Source organism: Cervus elaphus, chromosome 11, assembly GCF_910594005.1.
Source record: "Cervus elaphus chromosome 11, mCerEla1.1, whole genome shotgun sequence".
In the NCBI taxonomy this organism is placed as follows: domain Eukaryota; kingdom Metazoa; phylum Chordata; class Mammalia; order Artiodactyla; family Cervidae; genus Cervus; species Cervus elaphus.
The window spans coordinates 1,732,147-1,756,083 of NC_057825.1; the positions used below are offsets into that span (position 1 = coordinate 1,732,147).

Genomic DNA, 23,937 nt, shown 5'->3' on the forward strand with positions numbered 1-23,937 from the left:
GGGCACCCAGTCTGGGGATGGATATTTTTATTATTTATTCTTTCACTGATGCTTTCAAATCGTGGTGCTGGAGAGGACTCTTGAGAGTCTCTTGGACTGCAAGGAGATCAAACGAGTCAATCCTAAAGGAAATCAACCCTGAATATTCATTGGAAGGACTGATGTTGAAGCTGAAACTCCAATACTTTGGCCTGATGCAAAGAACCGACTCACTGGAAAAGACCCTGATACTGGGAAAGATTGAAGGCAAAAGGAGAAGGGGGTGGCAGAGGATGAGATGGTTAGATAGCATCACCAATTCAATGGACATGAGTTTGAGCAAATTTTGAGAGGTGGTGGAGGGCAGGGAAGCCTGGCGTGCTACAGTCCCTGGAGTCGCGAGGAGTTGGACACGACTTAGCGACTGAATGACAATTTTTCATGTCTTAAAGTGGAGAATTTTTTAAAGGGTCACTTTCCGCTAACTTCAGTTTAGACACATGAAGTGTCAGAGTTCTGTCCGTTTCTGGGAATGGGTGGGCGGCCACTTCGGGTGCCCTGGGGAAGAGGTGGTCCAAAGCCCCCCATCATCTCTGTCCGGGCAGCTGGTCAGCTCAGGCCCTCCTTCCAAGTGAGCAGAGAGGAGCTGAGTCCCTGGCCTGAGGGGATGCATTGGCATGAAGAGCAGCTGCTTGAGAATCACCCATTCATCAGAGAAAAGCAACGGAAAGACAGACCAAAGGCAGAAACCGTCCCCAGGAAAGTCCACCTGGGACGGAGGTCCCAGCCACTCACCTTCGTCCCTTCTTTCCCGGCCAGGCCTGGGAGCCCCTGTTCACCGGGGGGGCCTGGGGGCCCAGGGTGGCCACGCTCGCCCATGGGACCCGTTTCCCCGGTGGGACCCTGCAGGGAAAAAGCGTGTCAGCAGGAAACACGTTCCAGGGACATGCAAAGAAAGTAACCTTCTCTGCCCCAGTCTAAGGACACGCTGGTAGCAGAGGCGAAGGGCCGCTGCGAGCCCACCAGACGGCCGCCTTCCTTGGAAGGTGGTCTCCTTCTGTAAAAGCCGAGCGAGAGCAAAGCGCTCCGGGTGAGTGTTCACCAGCCGCTGCCTGGCCCTCACCGTGGTCCTGCGTGTCGTCTCCGATGGAGCCGGCAGGGCCTGCGTTTCCTGAGCCTCAGGGGGGAACCCCCGTGCAGGGAAGGGCGGGGGGCGCACCCTCGTTTCCTGGGTCAGTATCTTATTTACCGCCACGTTAGGAGCGGACTTTCTGGGAAGCAAGGTGACTGCACCCCGCTTGGCGGCCCTGAGCCTGCAAGCCCATTCTCGCACAGATCCAAGGCTAGAATGGCAGCCCCGGACACAGGATGCAGGGTGGGAAGTCAGGCTGCGTGGAGCCCAAGGGTTGGGCTGCCTGGAGGGCGGAAGCCGGACTCCCCGAGCCTGCCCGGCTCTGCCCATTCGGTCGGCGTCACGCGATCACTCCCCCCTCTGCACCTGCTCTGCTGCAGGGAAAGCACCTCTGAACAAGCACTCCAGGCCTTGTGACGCCCCCTGGCTGCACCCGCACCCTGAGGATGTGGGGATCTTCTGCCCCGAGCGTGACCGTGTCTCCCGAATGGAAGGGGACCCGAGACGACCAGAGATGCCAGCGGGGGCTGTGTCTCACCTGAGGGCCGACCACACCGGGGGGGCCTGGAGGGCCGGTCTTGCCTTGGAAACCCTGTGAAGAGAGAGTCAGCCAGCTGAGACGGCTGAAGTGGCCAACAGAAGCTCACCCCCAGCCCCCACCCCACCCCAAAACAGTGGACGTCCCAGACCTCATTTAAAAAGGCCATTTCTCTTGTTCCACTTTGCATGAATTTAGGAAGGTCAGGAAACCAGACAGGTTCGTTTCACTAGCTGCTTCCAGCACCCCGCTTTGCGCTGAGAAATACACTCTATAACCGTTCATCTTCCTCATGTCACTAAGCGTCCACTCTCTGAGCAGACTTGGTGTCACAGCCACTGGAAACTAGACTCGGGAGCCACCTCTGGGCTGTAGCTCATTAGAGACTTTGTGGGGACCGTCCTGCTGGAGTCGCCAAGGCCCTGGGGCAGGACAGGTGGTGTCATACGGCACTGATTAAACTCCGGAAGCAGCAGGGACCTGCCGCTTCCACAGTGCGGCAGCTGGGAGGTATTCTTAGCTCGACTCAACAGGAATCGCTCGTTTCTGCTCCGCTCACTGGCACGGACCCGGCCGCCTGGCTGCTCTGCACACGCTCTCCCCCGGAGGCGAAGCTGACGGCAGAGCACCGCGGGTTTAATTTCCGGCACATCCACGGAGCTCGGCACGTGTGGACAAGATGCCATCTGCAGGTGCCACGTGACGCTGGGGAAGACGTGCAGATGCTACGCCCGGGAGGCTTTCAGTGGAAACTACAGCGTCCGGAGAGGGAAGCGGCTCATTTAAGGCCGCAGCAAGAGCTGCGGGGCCAGCTGCCCATGGGGCTGACGGGCAAGGGCCTCTGACCCACCCCATGATGGCCAGCGAGCTTGCAGCTGAGGGACCCTTGATGCTCAGCCGCTGGACTGTGTGGACCCAGAGCAGCGGCAGCTTCAGGCAGTCTGGGAGGGCTCCCTCTTTGGGCCCAGCGGAGGGGCACGCACGGGCTGACACGGCCGCGGCCGAAGCAGCGTCCCTGCAGGCGGCCTGTGTGTTCAGCCATGTCCGACTCTTGGTGACCCCATGGAGTGTAGCCCACCAGTCTCCCCGTCCATGGAATTTTCCAGAAGGAGTACTGGAATGGGTAGCCATTTCCTACTCCAGGGGATCTTCCTGACCCAGGGATTGAACCTGCATCTCTTGTGCCTCCAGCCTCGGCAGGCGGGTTCTTTACCACCAGGCCAGCTATAAAGCCCCCGCACTATACTCGATCTCAGCCGCAAGGCCAGCAGCCTTTACAGGGTCAGAAACAAGGCACGCCGGACAGAGGGAAGGCATCGCCCCCGCTCGGGGGGCTGGGCAGCAGTGCCCACGTGAGGGCAAGGAAGGCCTGCCGTGTGGTCCACTGGGGGGACACCCATGCCAGCTGAGGCCGGGATTCGTCTCTAGCCCACTGTGACAAGCTGGCTCTGGGCTTGCGTTTAGGAGTTTCCAGTTCTCTAACGAAAGCACAGGTCAACACCCCAAGGAGGACCTCTCTGCAGGGCGTCTGGACCGACCCCTGGAGGACGCGACACCCCCAGGCGGGTCCAGATGGGCATGCCCCTGCGTCTCTGGGGGCAGCCAGGCGTGGCAGGGGGGGCCGGGAAGAACCTGTCCTACTTTCCCAGCAAACAAGCGGCTTAATCACTCTGCCAGCTTCTTCCCAGAAGGCAGAGGGGACAGCGCACACCGTGAGATGAGAAACCTTCTGTCTGGTCCGCTCAGGAAAGCATTAGAGAGAAATCTGCAAAGCTGGGGGAGTTTTAACTTTTCTCCATAAACAAAAGACCAAAGTAAACTCTGTTTATCGGTCACTGAGCACCAGGGAGAACGCCAGGACAGCACATTTAGAAGATGCTTCATCACCGTGAGCCAGAAAGGGACACGGGGATGTTTTTAAGTGGCACCAAGAGCTTATTAAGTGTGCTGCGAAGGATCTCACTTCACGAGGGGACGGCTCCTCCTGGGAGAGTCCGTCAGGGGTCTCTGACCACACAGGCACCAGATGCAGACACAAGGGGCCTTCCCGTGGGCCACCTTCCACCACCATGGCGGCCAGGAGGTCACCAGGCACTGTGAACCCCAACTGTCCAGAGCGGGGATGCCCGAGGTCACCGCTGTGCCCACGCCCTTCCCAGGGACAGGCCTGGAGGGGACACAGCCTGAAGCGTGGTTGAATCCCCTGTGGCTCCTGGGACCGGGAAGTGATCCCAATGGTTTTTCTAGAACTAAAAAAGGTGGGCGTCCATTAAGTCCAGCTGTCGAAGACTGTCACGGACACGGCTACAGGTCAGGGCAAGGCCAAGGGGAGCCTGTAACAGCAGAGACGCTGGCCCTGAGCATAGCCAAGGCCCAAACTCCAACCCGACCGGCCACCCATCCCCCTTACTGGAAAGGGGACTTGGGTGGAGCCATCTGGCTCCCTACCATCCCCCCGAGGCCAGAAGGGCCAGGACGGACAGTGCTGGGGGCGGCAAAAAGTAACCAGACAAGCTGGAAGTGGAGGACCTTCCCAAGGAGCATCCAGTTCAGACACGCGTGGCGTGCACTGGGCCGCTCTCCGACCCTCCCGGAGGAGGCGGAGGCCACTGCTCTAGGTTTCGTTGGCGTCACGATGGTTGCACGTGTGACCTTGGGCCAGGCTGGCCAGGACAGCTTGAAGCCAACACTTGCCCTCACAGACGGAGACCAAGGGGGCGGCTCGGAGGCCACGGAGCTCTGTCCAGACAGGCCGCATCCTGCGGCCACAGGAGCCAGCCGGCCCTCGGGGGGCTTCCCAAGGCGGAACCTCAGCCCTGCCCGAGCCGACTGGCAGCGAAGGTCGGGCGCAGCGCCCACATCCCCCGGCCCTGCCCACACTCACCGTCTCGCCTCGCTGTCCGGGGTGTCCCGGGAGCCCGTCCTTGCCCGGGGGCCCCTGCAGAAAACAAAGGAAGGAAGCGTCATCTCTTGAGACGCGCACCTTCAGGGCTTCGTGCCCCCAGGGGTACGAAGGTGGTGGCGGCCAAGTCACAGTGACAGTACTGCTGGGCGCCCGGGGTCTGGGCACCGCCCCCTTGGGCCCTCACATCCACCCGAGGTCACTGTCGCCGCCCACGGGGAGAAGCCAAGGCATCCGCTGCCCTGAGGCCGAGTGCGGGAGGCGCTGGGCCCAGGTCTGTGCAGTGCAGAGGCCAAGCCCCTTCCTAAGCCTTGTGCCCACGCGAGTCCCGATAGGCAGCAATTCCTGCGATGAGGGGCTTTTCCTTCTCAGAGGAAATACAGTTGCAAGCTGAGCCGTGCCTCTCCCCACCGCCACCAGAAAAAATAGGCTGAGGTCTTAACCCCCGGAAGCTGCAACCCTGGCCTCATTTGGGAACAGGGTCTCTGCAGATGGGATCAGGTCAAGGTGAGGTCTGGGACGGCTGGGCCGTCATCCAGGGGCCAGCGGGTAGAGACAGAGAACGTGAGAGAGGAGAAGAGGAGAGAGAGAAGAGAGCGAGGAGAGAGAGGAGAAGGCCAGGAGAAGATGCAGGCGGAGGTGGGGGTGAGGGTCTACAAGCCCGGGGGGCCGGGGGCTGGGAGAGGCCTCCAGGGGAAAAATCGGACCCCGACCCCGGGAGTCCAGGCTCTGGCCTCCGGACGGGGAGAGAAAGCGTCTCTGTGGTTTTGAGGGGCTGGGCCTGTGGCCATTTGTCGTGACAGCGCTACCACCCTGTCTCAGGGCCGACTGGACAGTCGTGATGGTCTGGATGACTGAGGGGTCCACGCGCCCCAAAGCTGCTCCTCCAGCCAGAGCTCCTGGGCTGGCCTCCCTCCCCCAAGCCCACTGCCTGGAGGCCGGAGCCCTGGGGAAGGACCAGCATCTCCGGGACACCCTGGGCTGGCCCCACAGGGAAAATGCGGTACTCACCGGGGGGCCCTTTGGTCCAGGGAACCCCGTGGGTCCTTGGGGTCCGTTGGGTCCCTGGGGACAGACAACAGTCAGTATGAGGACAGACATCTTCCCAGCAGTGGGCCCAGTAGCCCCACCACCGGATCTCTGAGCACAGGCATGGTTAGCTCTGCTCCCCATGACTTCTGAAAAGCTCTTTCCAGCCCTGCCCTCGCCGATGTGAAAAGGAAGTCCAGTCACACAAGAAGGTCCCTCGGGGCAGCGAGGGGCCCAGGACTCAGTTTCCTGACATCTCAGCCACCCCCCACCCCAAACCCCAAGGCCAGGGCCAAGGGGATGGGGTCGCCACCTCCAACCAACAGAAAAGACTTTACTCCCGGGGAAGGCCACCTCCAAGCCACCCCTGGATTTCAGGAACCACCCTCCTTCTTCAGGGTCGAAGGCCGGCTGTGCTCAGCCCCGCCCATCCAGGAAGACATGCTGGGGGCCACTGAGGGCAGGCAGCTCTCCTGCAGATGCTCCGGGGGCGTCCTGGATGCGTCCAGGTGCTTACCCGTTCACCTGGAGGACCGGCTGGGCCATCGCCTCCGGAGTTGCCCTGGGAAGGCAGGGAAAGAGCAAGAAGAGCTTATCATTACTATTTCTGTCATTACGGTTTTGATGGAAAGACTGGCCCATGACATCATCACAGGTGCAGAACCGCCTAGCGCCCCTGCGCCCTCTGGAGTCACCCCGCCGGATCCTCCGTACGGAGCAGAGCGTTAGCCTCGGGCGTCCTCGCCTCTGCACACACTGAGTCGGCCTTGCCGGGGCTGGGATGCTCCCAGAAGAACGCGCTGCTGCTCTGGGACAAAGGCCAGGCTCCCACCAGGCGCCAAAGCTCACGAGGAGATGGGACACAGCCTGCGTCCCGGGCCCACCCAACGCCAGGCAACAGCTGAGCGTGAAGTCAGCCTCCTGGGAGCGTGACTGGGCCCAGAGCTCATCACGGAGGGGCTCGGGCAGCCCCCGGGCCAGCTCTGCCCCTGCCTGGCTCTCCGCCTCCGCCAGGCGTGGGCCCATCTCCTTCGCAGCAAAGTGCACTGGGATCACGCCCTGCACAGCCCAGGACAGGACGGCTTACTGCCTGGCTGAGGTCTGCTTCCACGCTGATTGGAGGAGTGGTGTCAAGGCCCCAGGGCGGGAGAAGAGGCCTTAGAGGCAGGCCTAGGCTCTTGCAGGGGCGGAAAGAACTTTCTTTAGAATCCAGGCAAGATGTCTCTTCCAAAGCCCTCTTTGAAGGGCTTTGAAGAGAAATGGGGCCTCCCCATCAGAGCTGGGGGGACATTGGTCCAAAGCCTGGCTGGGCCTGACCTCCACGCTGCAGTGGCCCCAGGTGGCCTCTGTGATTCGACCTCACCTAACTCAACCAGCTCCTTCTTAAATACCCCCAAGAAATCTTCTTTCATTCTTTTATTTTTTGCAGTGGAGAAGGCCATGGGGCCCCCTCTGTCGGGGTGGACAGCATCAAGAACTCGGGGTCAGGCCGGGGCCGCAGAGGAGACTGCACACTCACCTTGGGGCCAGGCTTCCCAGTGATGCCCCGCGGGCCTCTTTCACCTCGTGGGCCCTGGACAAACGGAAGAGAAGACAGGTGGGCCCCAACCCCGCGTGCGCAATGCCTTCATCCCCGCTCCCACCAGGCAGGCGCCCCACCACCCGCGCCCAGCCTGGAGGCCGCCCTCCGCCCAGGGTTACCGTCGGGCCTCGCTGCCCCCGTGGTCCCGGCTTCCCAGGGGTGCCCTGCAATCAGAGAAGGGTGTTGGTCAGTCACGTGGCATGCCGGCCACTGCCTGGGTGATGCAGAGACCGCTGGAAGTCAAGCTAGAAAGGCCCACCCCCTCATCTTGGCTTTAAAGGCAGACGTGTCAGGGTGGCAGGCCGCACTGCTTGGGCAATGCACACAGCTTCACACGTCTGCATGAGGGTCTTCTGAAACCCTAGCCCCCTCTGCCGCCTGAGGGGTGTTTACCTCTCTTCTCTGGTTTCCTCCCCTCAAAGCATTCACTCCCTCTGCCTTCCCCCTCCTCCAACCTTCCCTCTTCATCTCTCACAGCAGTGGAGGTGGGGGGGAATCATTATTACAAGAGGAGAAAGTCAACCCCTTTCATACATAATTTACTTCCGCTACAGTTAAGGATATTAGCCATTAAATTTTCAACAGGCTCTGCAGACAAACAAACTTGCAATTTAATATATAAATCATATATCCCAGAGTCATTTGCTTCTCTTCTAATAGAATTTAGACTCCTCTCCGTTGTTTTGCATTTTCCAAACCACGGAAAACAAATGCACTGCAATTTTTTTTCCCCAAAGCAAAGACATAATAGCTCTAAGTGCAGTTTACCTACAGCGTGTGCAAGTAACGGATTGATCAGTGCCCTGCATCTCCACTGCTTCTCCATTCATTTTCCGGAGTTATTTTTTTTCCCCGGTTTCTAACGACAAAGCCCAAGATGGATCTGCATTGCTAAGGGCCACCTGATACATCTCCTCTCACCATCTTTCACTCATTTGCTGCCAGAACCAAAACTGCTTTCCAGAGCCTCCCATTTTGAAAGGAATTTAATAAAACCATTTATGATGATGAGGTAATTACGATGCTTTTAAACAATGCACGCTGGTCTCACTGCTTTCATTAGGCGGCGGTATCTCTTGGCTTCAAATAAATATTTGCCGACGAGAATTAATGAAACATCTGCTTTCTTCAACCGACGGGCTCCCGCCAGTGGGACACCGTGGCCACCCCGGGTGACTTCTGGCGTCTGTGGGTGAGTCCAGCAGGCATGTCAGCTCATGCCAAGCCTCCGTCCAACAGCACGGCCTGGATCACGGTTCTGATCTTGCAGCCTGACCAGCTCTCGGTTCCAACCTAAACAAACTGCCCCAGCCTCAGCCTCGGATTCCGTCGGCCTCCCAGGCGACACCAGGCTTCCCAGGTTTCCTCGTAAATGAAGCCAGAGTCTGCATCCTGGTGACGGAGGCCACTGGACAGAAGATGCCCCACCCACGGCCTCCTCAGCGAATCTCCCATGAGCGCCTGTCCGCGTGGGCTTGCAGGGGAGGCAGGGGCCCTCCCAGAACTGGCCTCAGTAGAGTCGAGATGCCCTAAGCTGGCGATGGAAGCTTCCGATTGCTGGTAGCATCGCTAAAGGGCTGGCTCTTCCCAAGCCGGTCTGGCAGGGACCCCGCCTTGGCCCAGGGTGCAGGCCAGTGACAGAGACAAGCCATCAGCTGGTCACGTGACAGCCAGCTGCACACGGACCTCCCAGCCAGTGGTCCGCCGACCCAGCCAGCCCCTCCAGAGAGGCCAGGACGAGGCGGACGGACGAACACCTGCCGGCTCTCAGGCAGCCCGCACACGGGGGCACACGCGTGTCAGCACACACGCCACCCGTCACGTCCAGTATCCCAGCCCCCAGATGCATCTGCATAAACCCCGAAGGAGACGGTTTCCTCGAGGTGTCCAGGCTTCAGGCCCCGGGAACCAAGTCAGACTCTCAGACCAGGAGCCAGGCCCCGGTCCGAGGCCCCCCCTGCTTTCCAACCACCCGTTTGCAGTGATGACCTCAGTGACCCGCGTGCCGATGCCCTGGAACAACGGCCTGTGGGGGCCAGGGGCGTCCGGGCACCTGCCCGGCCTTCTCAGCTCAGGGGTGGGGCAGCTGAGGAGCGGGAGAGGGGAGCAGGGCTCAGGGCGGAGTGCTGGTCCCAGGGCCACGATCAGGCCTCTGCGGCATCCCCAGCCCGGCTCCTCCATGCAAAGGGGCGGCGGTCACATCACAGGCCCCTGTTAGCCGTCGTGACCCCTCCTGGGGATTCTCTTGGCAATGTGGTGTGGAAGGCCCTGTTCTCCAGCACCGGGGCTGCCTGCTCTGTGGCTCTGAGGTTCCTCAGCTTTTAGAGACCCTGGACTACTTTCCAGGAGTGACCACCTTTCCCCAAGACGCTAGTCAGACTGTCCCCACCAGGAAGAATGAGACAGATAGGTAGGCAGGTGGGGGAGAGACACACGGACAGATGTAACTACAGATACAGACACGGACGTGATACAGACACGACATAGAAATACTCAGGTACGTAGACGAGGACACGATGCAGACGCGATACAAACATTCAGATACAGATGGATGTGTAGACACGTCCAGACACCGACACACACAGATCAGGGTCTCCCCGTGGCATGTGGTCGACCTGCACTCAGGAAACCCCGTTTTCTCTTTCCTGAGTCTGGCAAACACGTCCATTTACATGGACTTCGGTTGGCTTTAGGTCTTCCCCCCTGCTTTCAAGAGATCGCACTGTGTCAGCTCAAAGACAGCAACGGTGGTTGGGTGACCCCTCCGCGGGGGCAGCCTGTCCGTCTGGGCGGGGAGGACCAGCCCAGGCCTGCCCTGCACACCCCACACGCCTGTGCTCAAGGCCGCTCAGAGTCCAAAGGCCCAAGAGGACCTTTTGATCCCGTTCGGCCGGGAGCAGTGCTCAGGCCGCCCTGTGTGGCGCCCCTAAGCAGATCTCAGGGCAGTTCCCGCCGGAGGGCCTGGGCTGGCGAGGCTGGGGGGACGGCCCCCCAGCCTGGGCCCTCGGATCACCTTCACACCCGATGACAAGGGAGGGAAGCCAGGCCCGCTGCCCCCCGGAGGGTTTCCAGTGTCGGCGGCAGCCCGGGAAGATGGGGGGCACCGGGACCCTGGAAGAGGGACTCGCTGAGACGTGAGCACAGAGCAAGGGCCCTTCCCCGCCTTTTAACGCGAGTCACTCGGGCTGCAAGAGAAGAGTCTGGGTTTCGCCCGTGACCCGAGAGCGGCTGCGATCGCGGCAAGCGTGAGAAAGCGCCGTGTCCTCCACACGCCTCCCTCTCTGGCCGGCTGCCTAATCTACCGCACTCCCGCCCGGCCCAGCGTTCCGAGAGTCACCAGCGCTTAGTGTAAAGACTTAAGGTCAGCTGTTCCGGAAAGCAGTTCTGGCAGCAAAGTGGGTGAGAAATAAACAGGGTCTGCTGGAGAACAGACTCGCTAAACACCGAGGCAGCAGAACAAACTGCCTGGGCAGAGGCCAGACCGTCCTTACCCTGCCGCCCTTCTCTCCATTGGCGCCAGGAAATCCAGGAAATCCGATGGAACCCTGCAAGAGAGTTCACGAGGGAAGAAGCATGACAGCCTGAGCAGGGACAGCTGTGTGCCTGTGCCAGCCGGAGGGCGAGCCTGCCGGGGCTCTCAGCCCCAGACCAGACTCCCCACCACCACCCGCCACTCGCCACCCAGCTGTCCACCGTCCACCACCCGTCCACCCATCCGCCCACCTACCCAGCATCCATCCCTCTATCCGCCCACCTAACCACCACCCATCCACCCATCCGCCCACCTACCCACCACCCATCCATCCATCATCCACCACCCACCACCCATCCATCCATCATCCACCACCCACCACCCATCCATCCATCATCCACCAGCCACCACCCATCCATCTACCCACTACCCATGTACCATCCATCCATCCCTCCACCACCTACCACCCATCCCTCCATCTGCCCGTCTACCCACCACCCATGCCTCCATCCACCCACCACCCATCCCTCCATCTGCCCATCTACCCACCACCCATCCATCCTTCCCTCCACCACCCACCACCCATCCATCTACCCACCCACCATTCATCCACCATCCATCCATCCATCATCCACCACCCATCCCTCCATCCGCCCACCTACCCACCACCCATCCATCCATCATCCACCACCCACCACCCATCCATCCATCATCCACCAGCCACCACCCATCCATCTACCCACTACCCATGTACCATCCATCCATCCCTCCACCACCTACCACCCATCCCTCCATCTGCCCGTCTACCCACCACCCATGCCTCCATCCACCCACCACCCATCCCTCCATCTGCCCATCTACCCACCACCCATCCATCCTTCCCTCCACCACCCACCACCCATCCATCTACCCACCCACCATTCATCCACCATCCATCCATCCATCATCCACCACCCATCCCTCCATCCGCCCACCTACCCGCCACCCATCCCTCCATCCGCCCACCTACCCACCATCCATCCCTCTATCCGCCCACCCAACCACCACCCATCCCTCCATCCGCCCATCTACCCACCACCCATGCCTCCATTCACCCACCTACCCACCACCCATCCCTCCATCTCCCCATCTACCCACCATCCATCCATCCATCATCCACCACCCACCCATCCATCCATCTACCCACCCACCATTCATCCACCATCCATCCATCCATCATCCACCACCCATCCCTCCATCCGCCCACCTACCCACCACCCATCCCTCCATCCGCCCACCTACCCACCATCCATCCATCCAACAAACCACCCATCAACCTGCCCACCCACCACCCACCTACCCAGTATTTCCTGAGCATCTCACAGACTCCAAATCTAAAAATCAGAACTAAATCTTAACCGTGCTTCCCCTTCCTCCCTCTCTCCACACCCTCCTCTCACACCCATGTCTGCAAAACACTGGTGTTTTGGGAGAAAAGAGCATGTACCCACGATTAACTGGGGGAGACGTGTGAATCTCACATTTGTGACATTTGCTTTTTGCGCCTTGTTGTCATGTTTTATCTTCTCAGAACACCTCTAAATAAAGCATGGCAGCTTACAAAGTCAAAAATGAATGCAAATTTATGCACCAACCATGGCATCGCATGGCTCTTTTAATTCTAGAACTTTAAGAGGTACACACAGGCAGGTAAGCACTAAGAGCTTTGATTGGACAAACATCCAAACACCAACCATGTGAGCTCCCGCTGACACTGTCCAAACCAATTCCTGAGTCCGTCCCTACCCTCCACCTGACTTAGAACCCTGACCTGAGTGTGTGCCTAGACCAGGACAAGTTTACTGATGCTACCTCTGCCAACGGGCTCAGCTTGGCCAACCCACCTGTGTGCCGCCTGCTGATACAAGGAGGAGACTGGACTGAGCTCCGTGGCGGGAAAACCACGGGTCTGGCTTCACGGCTCTCAGCTCAGAAGCGGGGTCTCTGCCCCAGGACCGTCCAGACTGCCCAAGCAGCTTCAGGGTTCTCCCCCTGCCTCTACAAAAAGCTGCCTGAACTTGATCTATACCCCCCATCTCGTCTCTCCCAAACTCCTCCTTTCTTCCACCCCCCTCCAAATGGACACACATTCAGGAGATGAAACGTGTCCATCGGGGTCTCTCCAAACAAATACAGTGGCCAGCACTGCGGTCAATAGGCATGTCGCTAACAGACATGAAGCAAAACTGTTTCATGGCAGATGATTCCCTCCCGAGTGGCGGCTGTGGGCTCGCCCGCCCCAGGGGGAGACTTGCCGCTCCCCAGGGAGGACTGCTGTGGGCACTGCCATCAGCCGCGTGGGGACACCGAGAGCTGCAGCCCAGCCCGCGGACCCTGCCTCTCCTACCAAGGAGGGCGTCCGGAGGCTTGAAGCCGGAGGAGGGCGGGATGCGCAGACACAAGCCTGACAGGCCTGTGAGTTCTCTTTTGCTGTTAATTACATCTCTAGTGCAGGCAGCTGGCAAATTTTTAAGGAAGAACCATGAATAATAAAAGGTGAGAGAGAAAAAATGGTTTAAGTGATTTGCAAAGCCTCAAGGAGCTGTTTCACATAACATAAAACATGATTTCATATAAGAAAGTTTTCGTCTTTCTTTTACGCTCAGTTATGAGCAAATAACCTCTGAATTTCCAGGGAGAATTAACTCTGAGGGAGGTACACAGCTCTGGGTGTGGAGAAACCAGTGCACAAAGTCCCTGAGAGGCCAGGGGGACTGGAGGTGCAGCCCAGGATCTGCTGGGTGGTCGCCTCTCTGAAAGGCTCACCTAATTCTCCCAGGCCCTCCTTCTGACTCAGCCAAGTCACTGAGAAGGCTGAGTGGGGCAGAACCGGGGCACGGCCACCGTGACCTCCTGCTTTGTCAGAGCAGCTGCGCGGGGGGCAGGTGTGCGAGGGTGTGCAGGGCGGGGAGACGCCCGTGGTCAGGCCTCACCAGCCTGTACGTTACCTTTGGCCCCTGTCTTCCTGGGTAGCCTGGCAGTCCTGGGACTCCGAGTTTGCCCTGCGGAGAGAAAGGAGGTGCGTCATGAGCCGGCTGGCCCTGCTTGGAACAGAGAGGTGAGTGTCGGCAGGGGGACTGGAGCAGGGTGCGGTCTCCACGGCCTCCAGAGAGAGCCCGCCTGACCTACTGGGATGGTGTCTCCCCTGGAATCCCTGCATGGTTTGGAGCAAGGCCCCTCGAGCAGAAGTGGACATCCCTGGTGAAGCCAATGGGTGGAGGTGGGAAAAGCGCTCTCTGTCTGTGGGGTTTTGCTCAATCCTTCTGTCGGAGCGCCCCAGCCTTGGTGCTGGACAGGGTGGGGTGTTTGGGCTACTTGTGAGCCGGTTCCTGTGCGGGGGCTGGGGTAGGGCGTGGGGGAGTGAGATGAGGGGGCGGCCCCCCCACAGGTGTAAGAGCAGCTGTCAGGAGCCCCTGCTCCCAGCCCTGAGCTCAGCCAGGAGCTGAGCCAGAGGAGGGAACGCCCCCAGGAGCGGTGAGGTGGCCCAGCAGCCCGGCTCCCGCATCACGTACCTTCTCCCCAGGGGGTCCCAGAGGACCCGGGTCACCGTTCGGACCGCCTCGCCCCTTGGGGCCTTCGGGACCGTCCTCCCCTCTGGGACCAGGTGGGCCGATCTCTCCCTGCAGGTCAGAAGGAGGAGGTGAGGGCGTCGCCCACAGACTGCGGTCCGCGGGGCTGCCCCCACCATCTGGGAGTGAGGGGTGGGTGGCAAGCGTCGCTGGGCCGGCTCAAACAGACCGAGCCCCGGCCCGGCCCCGGGAGCCCACTCTCAGGCCCACGGCCTCCTCTTCCCAGTGACCTCCAGTCAAGCACCTCCTGGCTGAACTAGGAGCTCTGAACTGCTATTTCCCCACCAGGCAGTGGGTGGCGGCGGGGGAAGCTGCCTTCTTCTCCTGAAGACTCGAGAGGGGCCGGAAGGGCCCAGGAGCCCGGCCGGACTGCAGCCTGAGGGTCAGCGCACACGGGAGACCCACAGGCTGTGTCCAGAGACCGAAGGGTGAAACGCTGCCTCACCGGCTCCGCCAGGTACAGGCCGGGAGGCCTGCGCCACAGTAGGAAGGGGGCCCTGGGGGCCAGGCGAGGGTGGCAGCGGGAGCCCAGCCGGCCGCAGAATGCCCGCCTGGCCTCGCCGTCTGCGTGGGGCCCTCCTCTGATCCCCGGAGTCCAGGAGCAGCTGCAGGACAGCTGTGCAAACCACGCCCCAGAAACGTGCGTGGCGGGAACAAAGCCGGCTGACGGCTCCCTCGTTCTTCAGCCCCAAGCTCTCTGCAGGCTGAGGACGCTCTGTCCCTAAGAAGCGCTTTGCTCACTCAACCCGAGAATCCTTCCCATGTTTACTGAGCCCTCAGGAAATTAGGAAATGCCAAGCGTCGGCAGAAACGCCTCTCCAGGAGAAATTAAGATGGAAGAGGCCCCCTCCCGGCCCCACGTCCATCCTCAGCCAGAGGCGAGCCCAGGGCACGGCGTGTGGCTGGGGTTCGGCTCTGGGAAACGTGTGCGTCACGTTGTTGGAAAGGAAGGTAAAGGGGGCCTTCACCAGCCAGACAGTGAGAGGCCCCTCAGATGCGGGGAGCCATCACCGTAGAGAAAATTCTAGAAGGGCTGTCTTTGGCAGCGGCGTCACCGGGACAGGACTGTGAAACGAATGCCTCTCTGTTCTTCCCCTCCTTCTGATGGAGGCCGGGATCCCATCTGCCTGTCCAGCACGGGACAAAGCGCCACGCCACAGGCCCCCTGGTTCTGGCGGGTTCTGCAACGGCGCCTGCGGGCCCGCTCTGTGGGGGACAATCGGGCGGCCGGCCACATGGCAGCCCCGTTCCCGCTGACGGCGTCCGTCCAGGTGTGGATGCAGCCGCTGCCTCGGTGGGCCCCTCCGGGGGTGCAGGCCTCTGCTCCTTCTGGACTTACTGGGGGGTCTCCAGGGTGTCCCCACGGCCGCAGGCAGCTGGCCCGCCAGCCCAGTCCCCCAGCATCACCTGTATCACCCTCCCTTCCATGGAGACACCGCCACTGCTTTCTGTGGGCACCTGCAGCGTGGCACACCCCAGCCTGCCCGCACCCCAGCCAGCCCCCCTGGAGCCGAGGCAAAATATGCACTAAAGAACAGCCAGGCTGCTGCAGCCTCAGACAGCCCGGCCCGAGGTCCAGAACACCGGGACTGCGGCGGGGTCTGAGGGCAGCTGAAGAGGTGGTTGGGGGCCCAGACGCCCGAAGGGCTGGTCAGGGAGCCCAGGCCCCGGTCAGGGTGCAGCCCTGCTGGTGAGCCGCCAGCAGCCTCTGGCAGGACGCGGCCCTCCCTGGCGAGCTGGGCCATTTCTGCGACCCCTGCTCTCTCCCGGACACCTGTTTCACTTCAGGAGCCAAAGGAAGTGCCCTGCAAACCAGGGGTGCTGCTGGTCAGTCGCCCAGTCGTGTCCGACTCTTTGCGACCCTGTGGGCTGCAGCACTGGCAGGGTATGGGCCGGCAAGAAGAAAGTCCCCACGGACCCCCTGATGGATACAGGGCAGGGGGGCAGGTGACCCCACAGGCGGGGTGGGACCGGGCGTCGGCTGCCGCAGCCTGGCTAGGAGCCGGGGAAGAGCTGGCCGCTGCTGGTGGCCAGGAACTCCACAGAGGCCTCAGCTCCATCCTGGGAGGCCGCCCTGTGGCCCCTCCCTGCCCCCGACACTCACCCGATCGCCCTTGATGCCCATGTCTCCTTTGAAGCCCGGGAAGCCGTCTTCACCCTGCAGGGGAACCAGAGAGAGCCTCAGTCTGGGGGAGAGAAAGCCCGCCCGGCTCACCCACCCCACGGCCAATGCTGGGTCAGGATTCTTGAGTGCCCGGCCCCGGCCCTCGGGAGCTGTGTCCCCCTTAACCCTTTGCCTTCTGCGGTTTTGGCTGGCTTGCAGCAAGAAGGCTGCAGCCCTGGGGGCCTGGCTTCACTGTGCCCCCCAGGGCCGGCTCTGTAGACACCCCTACCCCTTCCTCAGAGTCTCTGTCTCGTGTGCACATGACCGCAGGCCCAGTAGCGGGTGACAGGTGGATTTGAGGAGGGGGAGACCGACAGAAGACCCCCCAAGAGGGGCGGGGCCGCGACTGATGGCCTCACAGGAAGCCCAGGAGCTCTCTGCCGGGCCGGGCTACAGAGGGGTGGGCTCAGGGGCCCTCAGTCACCAGGTCCCAAGGTTCACGGGGACCTGCATACACCGGCGCCGTCAGTGAACTGGGGGTTCACACGCCAGTGGCCTTCCCCGGCTCTCGGCCAGGCCCCAGCGAGGGGACAGGGACACTCACCTTCTCACCCTTGGTGCCCTTCAGGCCTCGGATGCCGTCCGCCCCCTGTGCAGAGAGGGAAGGGGAGCAGTCACAGCCCAGGCTGAACGCAGGCCTGACCCCCAACACCCGGGAGGCTGAGCGCCCCCACGGACAGCCCTCAGCGCCCCGGTCTCGGGAGAGAGGGTTCCGGGCATGCGGGTCCCCTCCACCCACACCTTGCTCTCTTCCAGAAACACCCTGTCTCCCTTTGGCTTCGGGAGCAGGGGGACCTGAGCTCTGAGCTGGGGCTCTAGATTCAGGCAGACGGGTTCAGGGCCCCCTCTGTAGCCTCTGACGAGGCCCCAGACTTCTGTTCACTTGGAAAGTCGGGGTGACGACAGCCCTCACCCCGTCCCTGCTGGTGAGGGGAACCCCGGGGTCTGTGCCTGGCACAGAGCAGATGCTCAGCAGGGCTGTGTTCCATCTGACGGTCTTCATTCTCTGTTACTATTAATATTTGATCAAAACTATAACAGCATTTAATAGCATTAATTATCACCAGTAACACCAACCACCCCGTCCCTCTCATTGGATCGGCTGAGGACTCGGCTCATCCTCGTGCCGGGCAAGAACCGTCAGGGCAGGACCAGTCCGAGCCTGCCGGACCAGGTGAAACGGCTCCGTCCCGGGGACAGACTTGGCGGCCGCCTACCGGCCCGGTGCAGAACCCACCCAGTGGACAGCCAGGGCGGCCTCAGGCCTCCCGCCCGCGGGGCCCGGGAGAGGCTGGCCTCCCGCTGGGATCCGGCTGAGCCTGCGGCCAGACCCTGGTGCTGCCGGCTGCCCTCTTGTGGCAAGAACTCTGCTCAGAGCCAGCAGCTCTGAGCCTGCGCCCGGAGGCCATGGCGGGCTGACAAGAGCTGCGGAGGTCAGAGGGCCAGGTCAGACAGACACAGAGAGTGCAGAGCGGGCTCGGCCTGCACCCCAGGTGCCACCCCAGGCCGCGGTCTGCTCCCCAACAGAGGGGAGGCCAGGGACCCCGAAACCCCGATTTTGGAGGGAGGCTCTGGCACCTGCTCTCCTGCACCTTGCCCAGCAGGCCGGGGGGGCTTCCCTCCCCACGCCTGGACAGAAAGAAGAGGGGGAGACAGGATTGGGTGGATCCCTGCCAGACCTGAAGTTCTATGGCCTCAAGACCCATCTGAGGCCAGGGAACGGGGCTGGGGACACAGAAGACCAGGGCTTCCCGGCCTGAGTGCTGCCGCCCCAGGGTCTGGATGGTTCTTTGTTGCGAGAGTGCCCAGGCACATAGAGGGTGGAGCAGCCTCTCAAGACCTCTGCCCCTCAGTAGACCCTGAAGTAGCCCCTCCAAGCCGTGATGCTCAGAAACGTCTCCAGGTGTCCCTGGGGGGCGACTCCACCCTGGGTGAGACCCCTGGACCAGAGCACCCACCACGGCCCCAGTGGCCCAGGGTTAGGGGAGGGAGATCCAAGGTCACAGAACGGTGGAGGGGCAGGGCCGTCGGGGTCACCGTCTGTGAGGGCATGGAGGAGGACGGGGCTTCCCAGGCCTGGAGTGGATTCACATGCAGGGCTTCCACCAGTCCCCCAGCCCCGCGGGCTCAGCGAGGGGCCATGTGATTGCACAGTCAAGCCCAACAGACCCCTGAGAAAGGGGTAAGTCGGGGGGCAACCAGGGGATGAATAAATGTCAGTGAGGTCAAAGAGCTCAGAGGGGTCCCTTTCTAGGGAGGAAGGCAGGGTTCAGGTGGAGGAAAGCGGAGCGCCTCGGTCTCCCAGGGCAATGGCGACACTTGGGCCGGCCTGCACCTCGCGGTCACTGCCCTCCAGGCCTCGTCACGCCAGGGGCTCCGTGGTGTTCAAGCACACGGGCATGAGAACCCACTAATCAGAAAACAGTGTCCGACCTGCTCTCCCTCCCACCCTCCGCTCGCCCGTCCAGCGGGACGGCTCGTGTCTCGGATGAAATCTAATCAGGCCGACGAGATAAGAGCATTCTCTGTGAGCATCTCAGAGCAGACACCTTTCAGGCTCACAGCAGCAGCGCCTCGCAGTTGGCCGTGGATGGTGGCTGGCACAGGCTCTTTGTGCAACCAGAATTTGTAAGATAAACACGCTCCGAGCTCACACAATCAGCACGGCTGCTATATCTCTGCCCTTGTAAACTCATCAGGCAGCGTGCGGGCCGAGGGCCTGCTTCAGAGAGAGACGCCGCCGTCCAAGGCTCCCCACCTGGGGCGTCTCTCTGCCCCTGACTTTGGAACACCTCAACTCCGGGAAATGGGAGTCGGGGCCCCGTGGGGTCAGGATGGGGCACTTCATTAGGGATAAGCGAGTCTAGGATGAGTCCTGAGTCCCGCCTGGATCTGGGGGAAGTCGCGGGGAGGCTCCTGGAAAATGAAATCTTGGGTTCTCCTTCCTCCACCCCACAGGGCAGGTGCGCACTCTGACGTGCAAGAAGCATAAAGGAGCGTGAACGACACGGGTGCGGACTCCAGAGCTTATGGGCGTGTTCACACAAGCCCTCCAAGATAAACAAGATGTTTTCTACATACACATGATCCTTCACATCAAATGACAGGGGTTTTGAAGGAAAGAACCACCCTTGGCTTTCCTGCGGGTGGGAAGCTTGAGACTGAAGGCGCGGCAGCAGCCCCGCCTGAGGGGGGGTCTCTCGGCGCACACAGGCCGGGGGACACCTGTCTGCCGGGAGCAGGTCCAGGGAGCCGCCTCACTGAAGACCAGACTGCACAAGGCAAAGCGAACGCAGTCGGCTTGGGGCGGACAGACAGCCCGGAGTGTGGGGCGCTGGGGCTCCGCGCCCGTTTAACGAGGTTCCAGGAGCCTCTCCACAGGGTGTGAATAGATGGAGTCTCCCACAGACACACCCCACAACAGCAAGGTCTGCCCAGACTCCACGTGTGAATGGCCCAGAAGAAAACGTCCCAAACTTCCCAGGAAAGGGCCCCCAGCTCGTCGCTTGGGCTCAGGACAGCTGCCCTGAGGGACTCCAAGACCAGCGGGCCACTTAACAGGGACCGTAAAAGAGCAAGAGGCCAAGGGGGCCCCGTGTCCCGCGAAGGCCACCACGTGCTGCCCACGCTGCCCCAGACGCCCTGGGGGGCAGGCCCTGCTCCGTGGGAGCCCCTCCCGGCCCCTGGGGCCCCTCCATCACCCGCTCGGGCTCACATGCGGAGAGCCGATCGCCCAGACCAGGGCTGTCCCCGCGTGGGCGGGCGGGAGGTTAAAGCATAGAGTCCCTAACACGGGCCCCACGGACCTCCAGGAAAACCCCAGGCTGAGACGCTCACCTTGACTCCGCGAGGACCCGGGTAGCCGATTGGACCCTGGGGGCCGGGCGGACCCTGAAACCAGACGGGAAAGTGCATTAGCCCCACCTCGGGTGGATGACACGGGTTCACTCAGAGCCACCCCTGGGTCCTTCCAGCACAAGCTGGAAAGCGGGCCTGCCCCCAGCACACTGCCCTCTCGCTGCGAGCTGAGCGGATGGGCGTCTCAGGCCGGGCCTGCAGGAGGAGACACGCGGGCACTGTGCCCAGCTTCGCGGGGAAGGGGGGCCCACAGGGGGTCTTCTCGGGACAGATGCGAGCAGGGCAGGGGTCCCAGATCAGAGGGGCCCAGTCCCGCCCATCCTGAGGGAGATGCTAGAGGGGCCGGGGTGCAGCTGGTACCCACCTGCCCTCCCTTCTCTCCTGGAGGGCCTTCTTTGCCAGGGTGCCCCTGTTGGGAAAGAGAAGGCTGGCGTTAGTCAGTGGCCACAGGGAACGCAGGCCTCCCCCACAGCGGTCTCCAGTGTGAGGGTCAGAGCCCGGGTCCCTCCTGTTTCCCCCACAGCGCCTCGGTCCCCCCATGCTTTGGCCCTGACCCTCGGTGGCTTCATCTGTTAACACGGGAACGGTGCCGGGGCGCGGCGATGGCAGGGGACGTGCTTCCAAACCCACAGACAGGCCCCAGCTCGCGCCCAGCCCACGGTGGGAGGGGTCAGTGACAGCAAGGCTGTGTGTTCACGGTCCACCAGCACAACCACACCAGTGGCCAAGCAAGGACAGGGGAGTGGGACCAGACCTCCCAGGTGCCCGGGCACCCCAGGCCTTCAGACGTCACCCCAGGCGACACAGACGGGGAGGGAAGCCGGGATCGGGGGAGAATCCCCTCAGAGACGCAGAGCGGGGGCCCCAGGAACTGCTCACGGCCCCCTCCACCCTGGGCCATCAATCCATTCTCAGAGACTTCACCTTCTCTGACTTTCAGACCCAAGCTGGTCACTAGGTTCAGCGCCTCTGGGCGCAGGAGCCAAACGCCGACGTTAAGAACAAGCTGGGCCCTCACTGTTGAGAAGCAGGACCCCGCCCCCAGGACGCCAGGAAGAGAAGCCACGCGGTGTGGGGTGAGGATGGCAGGGCAGGCGGGGCAGCCTGATTCTAATCCTGGGGACCCCCGCGCCGCGGTGTGACCTTGGGTGAGTCGCTTGCCCTCTCTGGGCGTCCTCTTTCGAGGGTGTATAACGAGAGAGTGGGTTGACTGCTTTCAGCTGGATCCTTCCCAAGTTCTAGGACTCTACTTGGGGGACACAGCAGCGTCGTGGGTACCCGGATCTCACCCATTTGAATACATGCTTTGTGTGTGTTCTTCTTAATCTGCGACCATCGTGAACTGGATCTGATGCCACTGCAGACAGCCTGTGGCGGTGGCCGCGCGAGGGGGAGAATGCGGAAGTTCCTTTGGAGGGGGGGTACCCCGGGAGCCCGTGAGGTCAGTCAGGCACTGGTCGGACCACGCCTGCTGCCCGGGCCTGGAGGGGACACGCTGCCCGCCCTCCACCTTCCCGAGACGAGGCTCACCGCCTGCGTCCCAGGCCGGCAGGGCCGCACCTAAACGTGCCCGGGACGGCATCCTGCCCCGCGGTCGCCGGAGGAGGGGGGGCCTCCTCCCCCAGCCACGTGGGCTCTTCCTGGGCCTTTCGTAGTTTCCACCAAACCTAGAATCTCTCCGTGAAGGAACGGTGGTCACGGGCAGCTGTGGGTGGGGAAGGCCAGGCCCTGGACACAGACGAGTCCGGACCCCACATCTGGGGAGCGAGCCGACCCTCCACCTGGCGACGACCTTATTTACCTGGCGGCCGTAAGGACAGGCCTGGGGACTTGCCAAGTGGTCCAGGGGTTAAGAATCTGTGTTGCAATTCAGGGGACTTGGGTTCAACGCCTGGTCAGGGAACTAAGATCCCACATGCCTTGGGGCAACTAAGCTCTGCGTGTCACAACTGACACGTGTCACAACTGACCTGATACAGTCAAAAAAAATTAAAAAAACCCAGAGTACACCTGATCACAGTATTTTGGAAAAGATAAAGTAGAAGGACCGATCACTGCCATGACCACTGTGTTTTGGGGGGTACTGGTTTTTTTTGGAGGGGTATACCACACAGCTTTCAGGACCTTAGTTCCCCAACCGGAGAATGAACCCATGTTCCTGCAGTGGAAGCGCTAAGTCCTAACCCCTGAACCACCAGGGAAGTCCCCACCGTGATTACTGCCGTTGGAATGGAGGCCAGGCTTCCAAGCCGTGTTCCCAGGGTGAGAGCCCCTTTGTGGGCGGAGCATGGTGCTCACATATTTTCAGAGTTTGCCGGAGGAAATCCACCCAAGTCAGAGGGGCCGACTTCCCGCGTGAAAGGCCGGCCGTCTCCACCCTCTTTCTGCTCGCAGACCTCTCCCCAGAATCCTGTAACCAGCAGGATTTTATAATGCAAAAGTAATAATGCTTAAATTACGTATATTTGATATTTTCTGATTAAAAAAGTAATATATGTTCACTGTAGACAAATGCAAAAATAATAAAGCTTATTTGTATTTGATATTTTTCTGATTAAAAAAGTAATATATGTTCATTGTAGATAATTAGGCAAGTGGAAGAGAAAATTAAACCCCTTCATAACCTCAGCACGCACAGTAATGACGGCCAAGGGTGTGATGCGGTGTAGCTGATCTATTTGCTGTGCGCGTTTGCGTGCAAAATTGGCATCAGAAGACGTATTTTTAATTTAGTGTTGTATCAGGGGCATCGCCTCCTGTCACTGAACACTTGCTGGAACTTGATTTTTCCTGGCTCTGTAATGTTCTCATGAGCCCCTGATTCATTATCCGAACCCTGTCGTGTGCGCCCGGAATGACTTCTCGATTCAGAGCAGCGTCTGCCCTGAAACCTCTGACACTTCTCAGCGGCTCTGAAATCTATCTTCCCTTCGTTCTTAAACCACACCAAACCAACACAAAGGGGGGGAGGAACAAATCTTCTCTTTCAGGCTGCAACCACGTGATGCCTCTGTAAGGAGATGTTTCAAACCTTTGTCTCCTCCCGATTCACCTGTGACGAGGGCTCCGTGTCCCTCTGCCTGCAGTGCTGATGTTCCCGCTTTTATATTTTGCGTTGAGCACCATCACTGTCGACCTGGCACAACCACCCCCCGCCCCCGCGTCCTCGGTACACTTGTATTTTAAAGTGCGACCACTGATCGGGGGAAGAGAAACGGAAAACCTATGAGAGGCGGCCTCCTGACTTCCTGGGCCGGGCCACCCTTAAAGCCCCTCTTTCCCCACGGCATCCAAAAGGAAGCCGGTGACCCTTCAGGGACTCTAGTTGTTGGGGCTTCAGTTCAGGGAGGAGGACTCCAGGTAAGGTCAGGGAATCTTCCCGACATGACGCGTGCTAAGTCACGTCCAGCTCTTGTGACCCCATGGATGTAGCCCGCCGGGCTCCTCTGTCCATGGGATTCTCCAGGCCAGAAGACGAGTGGGTGGCCATGCCCTCCTCCAGGGCATCTTCCCGACCCAGGGACTGAACCCGTGTCTCTTATGTCTCCGGCACTGGCAGGCGGGCTCTCTGAGCTGCCTGGGGAGCCCTCTGACATGAGGTGCCGTGGGAAACGCCCACGACGCCCGACACTGAAGACAAACGGAAAGCTGTGACCACAAGGCTGCGCGTCCG

The 23,937-nt window shown here is 60.9% G+C and overlaps 1 protein-coding gene across 5 annotated transcripts in view; it reads right to left on the reverse strand.

Annotated features, from left to right (window-relative positions):
- COL5A1 (collagen type V alpha 1 chain) overlaps nucleotides 1-23,937 on the reverse strand; it is a 151,806-nt gene that overhangs the window by 36,000 nt on the left and 91,869 nt on the right. For all 5 annotated transcript variants that reach the window (XM_043916327.1, XM_043916326.1, XM_043916329.1 and 2 more), the window contains exons 26-39: nucleotides 20,629-20,673; nucleotides 20,244-20,297; nucleotides 16,951-16,995; nucleotides 16,347-16,400; nucleotides 14,186-14,293; nucleotides 13,622-13,675; nucleotides 10,654-10,707; nucleotides 7,282-7,326; nucleotides 7,100-7,153; nucleotides 6,098-6,142; nucleotides 5,563-5,616; nucleotides 4,534-4,587; nucleotides 1,650-1,703; nucleotides 775-882 (exon numbers count right to left, since the gene is read on the reverse strand). In XM_043916327.1, the coding sequence (XP_043772262.1) occupies nucleotides 775-882; nucleotides 1,650-1,703; nucleotides 4,534-4,587; nucleotides 5,563-5,616; nucleotides 6,098-6,142; nucleotides 7,100-7,153; nucleotides 7,282-7,326; nucleotides 10,654-10,707; nucleotides 13,622-13,675; nucleotides 14,186-14,293; nucleotides 16,347-16,400; nucleotides 16,951-16,995; nucleotides 20,244-20,297; nucleotides 20,629-20,673 (828 nt within the window). The remainder of the gene's footprint in view (nucleotides 1-774; nucleotides 883-1,649; nucleotides 1,704-4,533; nucleotides 4,588-5,562; nucleotides 5,617-6,097; nucleotides 6,143-7,099; nucleotides 7,154-7,281; nucleotides 7,327-10,653; nucleotides 10,708-13,621; nucleotides 13,676-14,185; nucleotides 14,294-16,346; nucleotides 16,401-16,950; nucleotides 16,996-20,243; nucleotides 20,298-20,628; nucleotides 20,674-23,937) is intronic.